At 41.3% G+C, this 14,266-nt stretch overlaps 1 protein-coding gene across 1 annotated transcript; it reads left to right on the top strand.

Moving 5' to 3' along the window:
- Window positions 1-54: 54 nt before the first annotated feature.
- LOC139419616 (steroid receptor RNA activator 1-like) lies at window positions 55-6,992 on the top strand. The gene is made up of 5 exons (XM_071169596.1): window positions 55-157; window positions 2,166-2,294; window positions 2,483-2,751; window positions 2,914-3,022; window positions 6,140-6,992. The coding sequence occupies exons 1-5, from the start codon at window positions 127-129 to the stop codon at window positions 6,334-6,336; spliced, it is 735 nt and encodes a 244-aa protein (XP_071025697.1). The 5' UTR covers window positions 55-126; the 3' UTR covers window positions 6,337-6,992.
- Window positions 6,993-14,266: the final 7,274 nt, after the last annotated feature.

Below are 14,266 nucleotides of genomic sequence, written 5' to 3'. Positions count from 1 at the left end.
CTAATTTCCTCTATTCTATTCTATTCTATTAACCAACCGGACATGCGTAATGTCAATGTTCAACATCCTGTCCACGTGTCCCGGAAAACAAGTTGATTTGTTGTATATGTAAGAAGAAAATAACCCATGGAGGCGAAGGACCTTTACATCAAACCAGGTATGTTCTGTCCAATTTAATAGTTCTACTTTGTTTATTTAGCGAGAAAAGTTCGCTGACGATAGACATTAGTCTACTGCACCTGTGCTAGGGTGATAATGCAAGCTACTTTGAAGACAAGCTAGCTAGCAGTAACTATCAAACTACATTGCTCTCTTGCTAACAAAGTTGTCAAAACATCTTGAAGATGCGTTTGCGTAGACTTTATACTACCTCTTCACTTGAGGTATTTCCCCATCTAATTTGAGCGTGACTACAGGTAACGTTATCACACGATGTTGATCATGATTATAAACATAATCCGTTTTGTTGACCTGTCAGTACGTCATGTTCATCTCAAATTGGAAGTTTACATCCACTTAGGTCGGAGTCATTAAAACTCGTTTTTCAACCACTCCACAAATTTATTGTTAACAAATTATAGTTTTGGCAAGTCTGTTAGGATATCTAGTTTGTGTATGACACAGGTAATTTTTCCAACAATTGTTTACAGACAGATTATTTAACTTGTAATAAACTATCACAATTCCAGTGGGTCAGAAGTTTACATACACTAAGTTGACTGTGCCTTTAAACAGCTTGGAAAATTCCAGAAAATTATGTCATGGCTTTTGATTTGAGTCAATTGGAGGTGTACCTGTGGATGTATTTCAAGGCCTACCTTCAAACTCAGTGTCCCTTTAATTGACGTCATGGGAAAATCAAAAGAAATCAGCCAAGACCTCAGATTTTTTTTTTTAGACCCCCACAAGTCTGGTTCATCCTTGGGAGCAATTTCCAAATGCCCGCACGTACCACGTTCATCTGTACAATAGTACGCAAGTATAAACACCATGGGACCACGCAGTCGTCATACCGCTCAGGAAGGAGACGCGTTCTGTCCTAGAGATTAACGTACTTTGGTGCGAAAAGTGCAAATCAATCCCAGAACAACAGCAAAGGACCTTGTGAAGATGCTGGAGGAAACAACAGGTACAAAAGTATCTATATCCACAGTAAAACGAGTCCTATATTGACATAACCTGAAAGGTCACTCCGCAAGGAAAAAGCCACTGCTCCAAAACCGCCATAAAAAAGCCAGACTACGGTTTGCAACTGCACATGGGGACAAAGATGGTACTTTTTGGAGAAATGTCTGATTAAACAAAAACAGAACTGTTTGGCCATAATGACCATTGTTATGTTTGGAGGGAAAAGGGGGAGGCTTGCAAGCCGAGGAACACCATCCCAACCGTGAAGCACGGGTTGGGAACACCATGTTGTGGGGTGCATTGCTGCAGGAGGGACTGGTACACTTCACAAAATAGATGGCATCATGAGGTAGGAAAATTATGTGGATATATTGAAGCAACATTTCAAGACAGTCAGGAAGTTAAAGCTTGGTCGCAAATGGGTCTTCCAAATGGACAATGAATGACCCCAAGCATACTTCCAAAGTTGTGGCAAAATGGCTTGAGGACAACAAAGTCAAGGTATTGGGAGTGGCCATCACAAAGCCCTGACCTCAAACCTGTAGACAATTTGTTGGCAGAACTGAAAAAGTGTGCGTGAGCAAGGAGGCATACGAACCTGACTCCGTTACACCAGCTCTGTCAGGAGGAATGGGCCAAAATTCACCCAACTTATTGTGGGAACCTTATGGAAGGCTACCCGAAACATTTGACCCAAGTTAAATAATTTAAAGGCAATGCACCAAATACTAATTGAGTGTAATAAACTTCTAACCCACTGGGAATGTGATGAAAGAAATAAAAGCTTAAATAAATCATTCTCTACTATTATTCTGACATTTCACATTCTTAAAATAAAGTGGTGATCTTAACTGACCTAAGACAGGGAATTTTTACTAGGCTTTACATGTCAGGAATTGTGAAACTGAGTTTAAACGTATTTGGCTAAGGTGTATGTAAACTTCCGACTTCAACTGTGTGTGTGTGTGCTAGCTGCTAATGAGTAGTTAGTAAATGGTAGGTCTTTTAAAATAAAACCCTCTCTACCTTTTGTTAAGGTAATCAGGAGCGGGGCTGGAATGACCCTCCACAGTTTTCCTATGGTTTGCAGACAGCAGCACAAGGTGCACCCAAGAGGACCCCTCTCAACAAGAGAGTGCCCCCACCTCAACTCACAGGATCCCCTTGTACGTTCTAGGCTTTGGCAGAGAATTGGACATTGTGCCTTGAACATGTTTTAAATTCCTTGATCTTTTGAGTACCTTGGTACTTTTGATGTTTACTCAGGGGGTTGTGAGATTGTCTTTCTGATGACTGTACTTTCCCCAGACTGTCAGAGCAGATAATGAATCATCCTGGTTCTATTTATCTACAGGTCCTGTCCCAGGAGATTTTCCTTCCCTAACAGCTCCAATGACTCCTCCTACCAACCCACTGGCCCCTCCATGTAGTATGAACACGCCCCCTCGTCCATGTCCTGTCGCAGCCCCTCCTCTTGGTGGGGTGATGGCCACACCTCCACCACCTTTCCCTGTGGTAGAGCACACAGACTCTGCCAGTAGCCAATCAGAAAATGAGCCAGATGTAGATGATGTAGTCACTCTTCTCAACTGGGCACTGACAGCTTGTAGACACACAGTCAAAGTAAGAATGATTTCTATAGCTCTAATTCCCAGCCACAGTTGACAAACCATTTACAAATTGCATGTTGTATCTAACTCTGTCATGGTGCAGTGCACTGTTTTGAAATGACACTCACTGCTTTGCTAGCCAAATTGCTGAATGTTTTACTTGTGCCCCTTGCAGAAACAGGTGTGTAATGATGTGGCGAAGCGTCTGAAGCTCTTTGAGGACATGTGGAAGTCTGGGAAGCTGTCACTTCCTGTTAGGAGAAGAATGAGTGGACTGGTGCAAGGTAGGAGAACCTGTGTAGTTTGATAGATGAGGTCATATTTCTACGGATGAAAAATAAATCAGGGATGCAAACTAGTGACCTACGTGATTCGTGTAGATCCGATGAGAAGTTTTTTTGGGGGGGGTTGGATCACTACTTGCTGTATGCAATGGGGTAATGCACGTTTGGAGCAGTATTGACTGTGTCCAAGGCTCAGCCCATCGTTCACATAACAGAAAGCAACACGTCCCCTGAACGATAGCGAAGAGGTAGATGAGAAGCCTAACCACGGAGACGGGGGCGTGAAGGGGATGACGTGTACTTCATGAGCTGTAACTGAAAAACAACTGGCATTTGGAAAGTTTGAAATGAAGGAGAAAGTGTGGTGGAACAAGTATTAGCATGGTTAAGTATCTTGCTAGCTGGATCTAATTCTCCGTTCGCTGGCCAGAGAAATGTTGAGCAAAATAAGACGACTTGCTAACTGATCAAATAATTTTGTTTATGGTGTGAAAATTAGCTGGCTAATAAAGTCAGATGAGCTAACCGAACCAATTCGTTATAGTATTAACTGGTATAAGTCTCCTTGCCTTTCCTCAAGTTATAACGCGTTAGTTGCTTACTAGACCCTGGCAATCTGTGTGAAAATTTAACTCGCTACTATCTGTGAACCCTCTAGTTATGTGGTTAATTTTCAGAATGAGAGAATTATGTGAAAATGAGGCGTTGCTTGTTAAACAAGTGGATTCAGGGATCGAGTGTAGCTGGGCCTGGCTTAAACAGGATGCCACTATAGAGGTGAAAGTAACACCACACACTTTCCGGGGGTATGCCAGGTGTACTCTCTGCAGAAAGTGTACAATGTAATAATGTGCAGTGTAGCCCAAATATATAGTTTTTGTTGTGTTGAATTTGACAGTATGTGTGTGATTTTAGGCGGGATTATACATTTTTTTTTACTCTGTAAATGTTTTTTTGCACACATGTAGCCGTGTGTATTTGATCAATATCTACTATAGTGGCCACTATAATAGAGCAAAAATACAGTGGGGCAAAAAAGTATTTAGTCAGCCACCAATTGTGCAAGTTCTCCAACTTAAAAAGATGAGAGAGGACTGTAATTTTCATCATAGGTACACTTCAAATATGACAGACAAAATGAGAAAAAAAATTCCAGAAAATCATTTCTTATTTTTTATGAATTTATTTAGAAATTATGGTGGAAAATAAGTATTTGGTCACCTACAAACAAGCAAGATTTCTGGCTCTCACAGACCTGTAACTTCTTCTTTAAGAGGCTCCTCTGTCCTCCACTCGTTACCTGTATTAATGGCACTTGTTTGAACTTGTTATCAGTATAAAAGACACCTGTCCACAACCTCAAACAGTCACACTCCAAACTCCACTATGGCCAAGACCAAAGAGCTGTCAAAGGACACCAGAAACAAAATTGTAGACCTGCACCAGGCTGGGAAGACTGAATCTGCAATAGGTAAGCAGCTTGGTTTGAAGAAATCAACTGTGGGAGCAATTATTAGGAAATGGAAGACATACAAGACCACTGATAATCTCCCTCGATCTGGGGCTCCACACAAGATCTCACCCCGTGGGGTCAAATTGATCACAAGAACGGTGAGCAAAAACCCCAGAACCACACGGGGGACCTAGTGAATGACCTGCAGAGAGCTGGGACCAAAGTAACAAAGCCTACCATCAGTAACACACTACGCCGCCAGGGACTCAAACCCTGCAGTGCCAGACGTGTCCCCCTGCTTAAGCCAGTACATGTGCAGGCCCGTCTGAAGTTTCCTAGAGAGCATTTGGATGATTCAGAAGAAAATAGGGAGAATGTCATATGGTCAGATTGAAACCAAAATATAACTTTTTGGTAAACTCAACTCGTCGTGTTTGGAGGACAAAGAATGCTGAGTTGCATCCAAAGAACACCATACCTACTGTGAAGCATGGGGGTGGAAACATCATGCTTTGGGGCTGTTTTTCTGCAAAGGGACCAGGACGACTGATCCGTGTAAAGAAAATAATGAATGGGGCCATGTAACGTGAGATTTTGAGTGAAAACCTGCATCAGCAAGGGCATTGAAGATGAAACGTGGCTGGGTCTTTCAGCATGACAATGATCCCAATCACACCGCCCGGGTAACGAAGGAATGGCTTCGTAAGAAGCATTTCAAGGTCCTGGAGTGGCCTAGCCAGTCTCCCGATCTCAACCCCATAGAAAATCTTTGGAGGCAGTTGAAAGTCTGTGTTGCCCAGCAACAGCCCCAAAACATCACTGCTCTAGAGGAGATCTGCATGGAGGAATGGGCCAAAATACCAGCAACAGTGTGTGAAAACCTTGTGAAGACTTACAGAAAACATTTGACCTCTGTCATTGCCAACAAAGGGTATATAACAAGTTGAGAAACTTTTGTTATTGACCAAATACTTATTTTCCACCATAATTTGCAAATAAATTCATTAAAAATCATACAATGTCATTTTCTGGATTTCTTTTCTAATTTTGTCTGTCATAGTTGAAGTGTACCTATGATGAAAATTACAGGCCTCATCTTTTTAAGTGGGAGAACTTGCACAATTGGTGGCTGACTAAATACTTTTTTGCCCCACTGTAGAATGAAACAAACAGGCATTCTATTTCTACTTTAAGATGTTTTTTTTTCCCCCCAAGTGCAATATTTAGATGTGTATGTGTTCTTCTATAAAGGCTGTCATGGCTAACTGCAATATTAGTGTTTTTTTCTCTCTCTCTCAAGACTTGAGTGTCATTTGCAGTAAAGTCTAGGCAACAAATAACATTGGATTGCTTTCTTTTATTTATTCATTTTTTAGCTGTGAGGTTCAAATTAACCACTTATTTTACACAACAGAGACTGATCATGTAGGTCATATTCTTTTGTTGTTTAATTAGTTAAAAGCTGCACTTCCCCCCCAGCAGGGATTTTCTTTGCATGTTTAAGTGCAATAACAAAAAAGTGTTGCCTTTTGTGGTCCCTCAGCAGTTTGCATCTCTGATTTTAAATGGGTTACCCACCATTTTTATATGAAACAAATGAGACAAACAAATGTTCAAATGACCTAACCACATCTCTGATGCTCCTGTCTTTATGCTCCTGTCAGAGTTGAAGAGTTGTAACTGGGACGCTGCTGATGAGATCCACCGGGCTCTGATAGTGGACCATGTTAACGAGGTCGGTCAGTGGATGGTGGGGGTCAAGCGTCTCATCGCTGAAACACGCAACTTAAACCCAGACCTCCTGCACACACAGGAAGTAGACCAGAGTCTAGACACCAGCAGCACTGCTAACTCTGACTAGATCAATAATGACACTTTTGGAACTTTTCTATTAGGTTGTGGAACCATGAGGACTCTCGGTCATCCATGTGAAAAGCCATTGAAATTCAACTTTTAGGCTTACTCTCTCTTTTGCTTTCGTATGTGGAGATTCCACATATTTTGACATGGTTTTCCTGTAATTATTCAATATGCATATACATTTTTCGGGACTTTTTTTAATGAATTGCATTTGATTGCAGTGTATTGCTTTTACCGAGCTCCACCAATTCTGACAATACAAAGATGCCTTTATCCCTGTTTTATGTCGATCGTTTACGTTTGATACAGCCTTTCCCCTATTGTGTCTTGTTTGGTTAAAGTGCTTATATCAGAAGTGTCAGTAATGGAACATTTTATTTGGATCGTTCTCTCTTCAAAATACTCTATAACCTCCCTTGCACAGCCTTGTAAACAGTATTTTACTGGAGCTAAGATTGCTTTAATTGTACACAAGGTCCAATGTATTTTTCCTGGTTTAGCCTACAGTTTTCAATTACTTATCGTCCCCCATGTACATAATCATAAGAGCAATAAGAATGTTTTAAAGACTGTGGTCTGCTTCTGTTGACGGTGGCATTGCATTACATGTGTATCATACACGATGAGACCAAATAAAGCTGATTTGTGGTGGAAGTATTCCATTTAAAAAAAAAAAAGTTAAAAATATATAATGTATTTTTATATGGCAGTAGGTTCATGTCATGAACTGTTATTTATATCGGTTCTGTAGTTAGGCAATGAGGATGTTCCATTCTTCCAGATTTTCTGACTTGTCTACCTCTGTGGACACAGATGCAAAGAGAAACCACCACAAGGTGGCGTCTTAAGGCTTGACTTTTCACCGATGACAGTGTTGTGGCTATGATAACTAGAGAAACTTGGGCACTTTATAGGAAGGGTTACACAAGATTTTATGCCTTAAATTTTATAGCGCTAGAGGACTAGCCACCATGAATGAGGCGTGGCTTTGTTTTGATCGTCCAAGGCCTGTGACAACAACACTGTTTTATTGTTGCTAAGTGAGACCGTAATTGATGTGAACTCATTATGGATAATGTCATCATCACATTATCCATTATTGTCCCAGTCTACCCATAAAATATTAGATCATGTTGGAGTAAAGTTTGAATGTTTCCAATTAAGTCATGGAGCCATCTGAATCTCCTCTCCTTTTGTCATTGTTGTAGAAAAGTGGGTTTAAATGAGAACTTTTCCTCTCATGGCATAGTTTATTCAGCTCTCCTGTGTTTGGGTTTACAGCTGCTGATTTGAATAATACAGTATGGCTGGGAGAGCTTGGGTTGTGTATTGGGAGAGAGCGGGGTTGCAGGGTTGAGATTTTTCAGTAGAATCTGTGTTTACTAATTCCCACACTGTATCTCTCTGGCACTGGGGGTAGGGCTGGTGTAGGGCTATAATCATGTTACCTGTCTTCCTGGGAGCTGCAGGCCAACACTTCTCACTGACATCAGCCCTACATTGCCTGTACTGTGTACACGTTAACAATAGCGTCTGCTTTGCGTACTGTAGTAAACTCTGACTAATCATGTAAGGCTGGCAGTATAACAGCTCTGGCAGCAAGTGTTGTCACAATGCCATTTGCCAAACTCACTCCATGTGTGTTTATTTGGTGAAAACATTGACATAAGAAATACGGGGAAGTGAACTTGAATTGAACGAAAGGAATGTGGATTTACCGTGTTGATTTGAACAAATACTGTGTAGTCTACAGTGCAAGCAGACACTTGCTGGGGAGGTTGAGAAATTATCTTGTGTTGTTTTAAGGGGAAATCTGTAGTTGGTACATTTTTTTTTTTTTTTACTTTTTAAAAATTAATGATGTGTACTCTTTTGATTTGTGAAGCAAATCACTCATGAGCTTAGTTGTCCTACCCCATCAGAACCCAAAGTATAAGCTTGTTTTTAAATCTAAACAAACACGGTACACCCGCAACTATAATGTTGATATCATGGACGGTCAGTCCGTGTCTCCAAAGCTCTGACAAGGATTTTGAGAGTGGTTACATTATTCCAGCCCCATCCCTCAGCTGTTTGCCAAATCAGTGGCGGGGTGCCACGTTGTTCTTGTTCAAACTGCGGATTGCCGCATTAATGCACACATCACACCATACCGGTGCATCACAACTCAAGTCCTGAGAAGCTAGTTGCGATTGGCTGTTGTGTCGGATGTTTTCTCACCCAAGCAATCGTGTATTGAAAGGTGAAACACCGTCCTCGGATTAGCGCTTATGTTTCCTGATTCTTCTCCTGATTACTTGGGGGGGGGGGGGGGGGGGGGGGTGTTTTCATTCCAGAAAGTTAACTTGCGTCACACATTCCAAAATCTTGGCAAATGTGAACGCGTTAACATGGTCTGACACAGGTCCATCTACAAGCAGTTTCATTCTAGAGGTAACTGATGCTATTTGTTTGCGTCTTGCCGAGATATTAGGTCTCCACTGTGTTTTCTTTTTTTTTTTTTAAGGTCTACCACCACCTACAGTATATGATCAACTGTTGTAAACGTTCCCTTTTTATCTCTTTAGAAAATGCTAATCTTTGTTATCTGTTCAACAGTTCTGTGTGTTAAATGTGTTCCAACAGTTTTTTTATTTTTATTTGCACTGTTTCTTGTAGCGGGAGATGCCGCGTGTCAAATGTATTACAGCATTCACAACACAGCTCAATCAGCCTCACAGTCACAGCCAGTCTATACGGTCATCATTTACTACTAGGCAAAACAACCCAAAACAAACTGCAAATGCAGTCAACGAGCTTGTAGAGTCACAAGCTTGATGTAATCATTGCGCGCTAGGAATATGGGACCAAATTCGACACTTTTGACTAAGTGATTTTCCCCAAAGAGACGGATATGTATGAAAACCACCTCAAATACAAGACAACATTCTATAGTCGCTTCATATGAAACAATTTTGATCTCAAATCCAAAACGCTGGAGTATAGAGCCCAAAAAAATAAATGATCCTTCACTGTCCAAATACATATGGGGGGAGTGTATCTTCACTGACAAATAGCTTCAAGCAGAAGGGGTACTATACCACATGTCCTTAGAGAGGAACAGACCGAGCACCACAGGCTAGTTTCACAGAAATCAATATTTCCTAAAACATGGGTGTCTGTCTCAAGAGACCTCTGTGTTTGAACAGGTGGTGGAGGAAAAGGAAATTGACAGAAAAGCCATCATTCTATTCCTCCGCGGCCCCATTTGGTTGTATATGTTAAGATACTGTGAGACTGATCGTCTCACGCTGTTGCTGCTGTGAACTGGCTGAAAGGAGAACCGACACCCAATCACAGTAATCCTGCTGGGCTATTAAACGCCCTCTCTCCAGACATGAGTGGCAAAGCAACAGTCACTCTCTCCCGATGTGGTGGTGACTGCTGAGGCCTCAATAAGCACTCATACATACCCCTAGCAGCACTAATACACTTCCGATCGCTTTATTGCTACATCTCACTTTTGAATGTAGACAGATGGTTGCAAGACGCGATTTAGATTGAAATCTCACTGTAAGCGACGTCTCCCACACTACCTCTGATTCAGAGGGGTTGGTTTAAATGTGGAAGACACATCTCAGGTTGAATGCATACAGTTGTACAACTGACTAGGTGTCCACCTTTCCCTTTCCCAGTAATTACCCCAATGACCTTTTTAAAGGGACACTTCTGGATTTTGGCAATGAGACCCTTGATCTACTTCCCCAGAGTCAGATGAACCATTTTTAAGTCTCTGTGTCAAGGACGTTGGAGCTAGTGTCCCTAGCCAATGCTAACTAGCGTTAGCACTAGGACTGGAAGTGTATGGGTATCTTCTAGTGTGCTTGCAGTACCCATAGACTTGCAGTCATTGTGCAGCGCTAGTTAGCCATTTCTTTAGAACTGCACGCAGGATTTTAAAATATCCACACATTTGCCAATCATTGCATGTATCAACTGTGCAATATGGTTTAGATGAGAAGCACCTGTGCAGTTTGAATTGCTATCCTCACTTGGTTTGTCTATATTGTATTTACAGTATGCTAATAGGTGCACATGAAGCAGGAATGTAGCTTTGGCCACACCACATCCAAGGCTGATGTTGGAAGAGCGAGATCTCACGAGACATATTTTAATCATGTAAATCCACCCTTCTTACTGCACATTTTATACTTTTCTCTCTCTGTTGTTTTTCCATGAGGTGAGAACTCGTGAATGAACGTGTCCAGCATCACATAACGTGTATCCAAATCAAAGGTTGCCGCAGTCAGTTGTTTCATTCAGATGAATTCGTGATGATTATTAAGACTTCACATTGCAGATTCAGACTTGAGTGTCCTGGCCAAGCAATACATAGTATCTTTACCACAATTTATGCCAAGAGAATTGTGTGTATCCATTCCTCACCCCCAATAATGGCACCCGTTGATGGATTAATGAATGCTCCAGGTTTAAGAACAACACAAGGCAGGAAGAGAGAATTTAATTTTCATAAGATGATAGACACTTTATGTAAGATTGAGGTGCAGCCTTGAAATTGAATGGCTTTTCCTGGTGGTGACATTCAGTGTTTAACCTTGTAAAAACAAAACGATGTGACCTCTAAGAAAACATATCACCCTTGATAAAAAGTGAAGTCGACCTTCCTGTCTCAAGTACTGTGTCTACTCTGTATGTATAAACCAAACTTTTTTGAATATCACAAACAAAAGATACTATCACTCAGTTTAGCTATGCGGTCACGTTTCTGTACAGAGGAATGAGCTGGTTTAGAGTACCAACTGTGGATGGCAGTTTCTACAGACACAAGCCAGAAGGGAATTAGATCTCTCTGCAATTGACCTCGGTGTAGTGTGTTTATTGTTCCGGACACATATGGCGGGTATGAGGAATTTGAGACGAAGGTCCTGGATCCATTTCCACTGCAGGGGTGTGTGTTTTCATTGCCTTTCTTTTGTGATTGGAGAAGGTGTTGTGAACACATCACACACCATGGTGCTAGTCTGGTCTGGTTCCCATAGTCTGTTGCCAAACTCCCTGACATGCAACCAACCCAGCTAGCACATATGGTTCCTTGGAAGTTGTGGGAGCATACGTTTTTGGTTTCCCATTGGTTCTAGGAACGAAGCCATAAGTTTCCTTACCAGTAAAATTGAACGTTTTGAGTGGGAGGTTTTATTAACGTTCTGAGAATGGAAATTAAAGGTTATTTTGAGTTTTTTAAATAATTTCCTTAACTTTCACGGAATGTTTCAATAAGACTTGTATTAACACTGCTAGCTTAGGTTAACTGTTTTGAACTCCAAGCACAGATAGGACACATTGAAATGAATTTCCTTAGGCATTAATCATGCAAACACACAGATTTTTTTTGTGGCAGTGCATCAGTGAGATTCAAACCCATGATCTTCTGTTCTCTATACATGGATTTAGTCCACTGTGCCACATGGATAGCATGCCATGTTTGATTTTTTTACTCAGACTAAAATGAACAGTTATGTATATTAAAACAGACCCCATTTCAAAGGAAACAAGCACTCATTAAGATCAGGTGTGGTCAATTAGTGGGCGCGGCCAACACACTTAACAAGATAGAGGATAGAGAGAGTTTTGTTGACGCTGAGAACGGAATATATATGTCGTTCTTTGAACGTTACTAACGTTTTAATGTTCTGAGAACATGACTTTAAATGGAAGAATGAGGAAACCTGCCGAAAATGTTATGCTGATGTACTGAAATTCCCACAGAAGAAAGTTGTTTCTTAACATTCCCTGAACTATTTGAGAATATTCCCAATGTCAAACAAGTTGGAGAACGTTCCTGGAACATTACCAATGCAACTAATTGTAACTTAATTAATTTGAACTTTTAGGAAACGTTCTGTTGGAGTAATGAAATGCCAAGAAAATTGTTATTTTGTCAAATTCCTTAAATGTGCTGAGAATGTTCCAAAGCCAAGCAACTATCCTGCACCATTCCCAGAATGTTGTGGGAAGGTTGTATGCAAAATAACTATAGGACAACACGTGCTCACCGAGCATAGGATTCTCAGAATGTTATGTGCTACCTGGGAATACCCCTTTTAACACACTTATCAAACACACACCGTACACATTTACCAAAGCCAATCAAGTTTTATTTTAAATACCATACAAATATGATAAGACATTAAAAACGCATACACTACGTGGCCAAAAATATGTGAACTCCCCTTCAAATTAGTGGATTTGGCTATTTCAACCACACCCATTGCTGACGGGTGTATAAAGTCGAGCACACAGCCATGAAATCTCCATAGACAAACATTGGCAGTAGAATGGCCTGTTCTGATGAGCTCAGTGACTTTCGACATGGCACCGTCATAGGATGCCACAAGTCAGTTTGTTGTATTTCTGCCCTGCTAGAGCTGCCCCGGTCAACTGTGGGTGTTGTTATTGTGAAGTGGAAACATTTAGGAGCAACAGTGGCTTAGCTGTGAAGTGGTAGGCCACATAAGCTCACAGAATGGGAACGCAGAGTGCTGAAGCGCGTAGCACGTAAACATTGTCTGTCCTTGGTTACCGAGTTCCAAACTGCCTCTGGAAGCAACGTCAGCACAATAACTGTTTGTCGGGAGCTTCATGGAATGGTTTCCATGGCTGAGCAGCTGCACACAAGCCTAAGATCACCATGTGCAATGCCAAGCATCGACTGGAGTGGTCTAAAGCTCACCGCCATTGGACTCTAGAGCAGTGGAAAATTGTTCTCTGCAGTGATGAATCACGCTTCACCATCTGACGAATCTGGGTTTGGCGGATGCCAGGAGAACGCTACCTGCCCCAATGCATAGTGCTAACTGTAAGTTTGGTGGAGGAGGAATAATGGTCTGGGGCTGCTTTTCATAGTTCGGGCTAGGCCCCTTAGTTCCAGTGAAGGGAAATCTTAACGCTACAGCATTCAATGACATTCTAGACGATTCTGTTCTTACAACTTTGTGGCAACCATTTGGGGAAGGCCCTTTCCTGTTTCAGCATGACGATGCCCCCCGTGCACAAAGCTAGGTCAATACAGAAATGGCTTGTCAAGATCTGTGTGGAAGAACTTGACTGGCCTGCACAGAGCCCTGACCTCAACCCCATTGAACACCTTTGGGATGAATAGGAACGCAGACTGCGAGCCAGGCCTAATCGGCCAACATCAGTGCCCGACCTCACTAATGCTCTTGTGGCTGAATGTAAGCAAGTCCCCACAGCAATGTTCCAACATCTATTGGGAAGTCTTCCCAGAAGACTGGATGCTGTTGTAGCACCAAAGGGGGGACCAACTCCATATTAATGTCCATGATTTTGGAATGAATTGTTCCACTTACTTTTGGCCATGTAGTGTAGAGACACGCTTTTCATTCACAGTCACCACTGACTACAGTATGTCACACAAGTTAAGTCACACATTTTGTACAATACAGTATATGCATGGGTCTTACATTTTAAGTATTATTTTCTTCCTTCCCAATTACATCATGACTTTGTCATCTCAGAGAGGTGCAGGGTCACTTACAATAAATATAAATGTCATTTTTTTAACTCATTTTAAATGCAGCACATACTGTACACTGCCTTGCAAAGTATTCATCCCCTTTGGCATTTTTCATATTTTATTGCATTACAACCTGTAATTTAAATAGATTTTTGTAGTAGTCCAAATTGGTGAAGTGAAATGAAAAAATTTACTTGTTTCAAAAAATTCAAAACAGAAAAAACTGAAAAGTGGTGCATGCATATGTATACACCCCCTTTGCTATGAAGCCCCTAAATGAGATCTGGTGCAAAAAAGTATCTTCAGAAGTCACATAATTAGTTAGATTGCACACTGGTGGACTTTATTTAAGTGTCACATGATCTCAGTATATATACACCTGTTCTGAAAGGCCCCC

Source organism: Oncorhynchus clarkii, chromosome 10 (genome assembly GCF_045791955.1).
Source record: "Oncorhynchus clarkii lewisi isolate Uvic-CL-2024 chromosome 10, UVic_Ocla_1.0, whole genome shotgun sequence".
Classification (NCBI taxonomy): domain Eukaryota; kingdom Metazoa; phylum Chordata; class Actinopteri; order Salmoniformes; family Salmonidae; genus Oncorhynchus; species Oncorhynchus clarkii.
The sequence above is the reverse complement of the archived record's forward strand: the minus strand, read 5'-3'. Positions and strand labels throughout refer to the sequence as shown.

Coding starts and splice junctions, on each gene's coding strand:
- LOC139419616 (XM_071169596.1), top strand. CDS start 127: ATGGAGGCGAAGGACCTTTACATCAAACCAG. Junction 158..2,165: donor GGACCTTTACATCAAACCAG/GTATGTTCTGTC, acceptor CCTTTTGTTAAG/GTAATCAGGAGCGGGGCTGG. Junction 2,295..2,482: donor TCAACTCACAGGATCCCCTT/GTACGTTCTAGG, acceptor ATTTATCTACAG/GTCCTGTCCCAGGAGATTTT.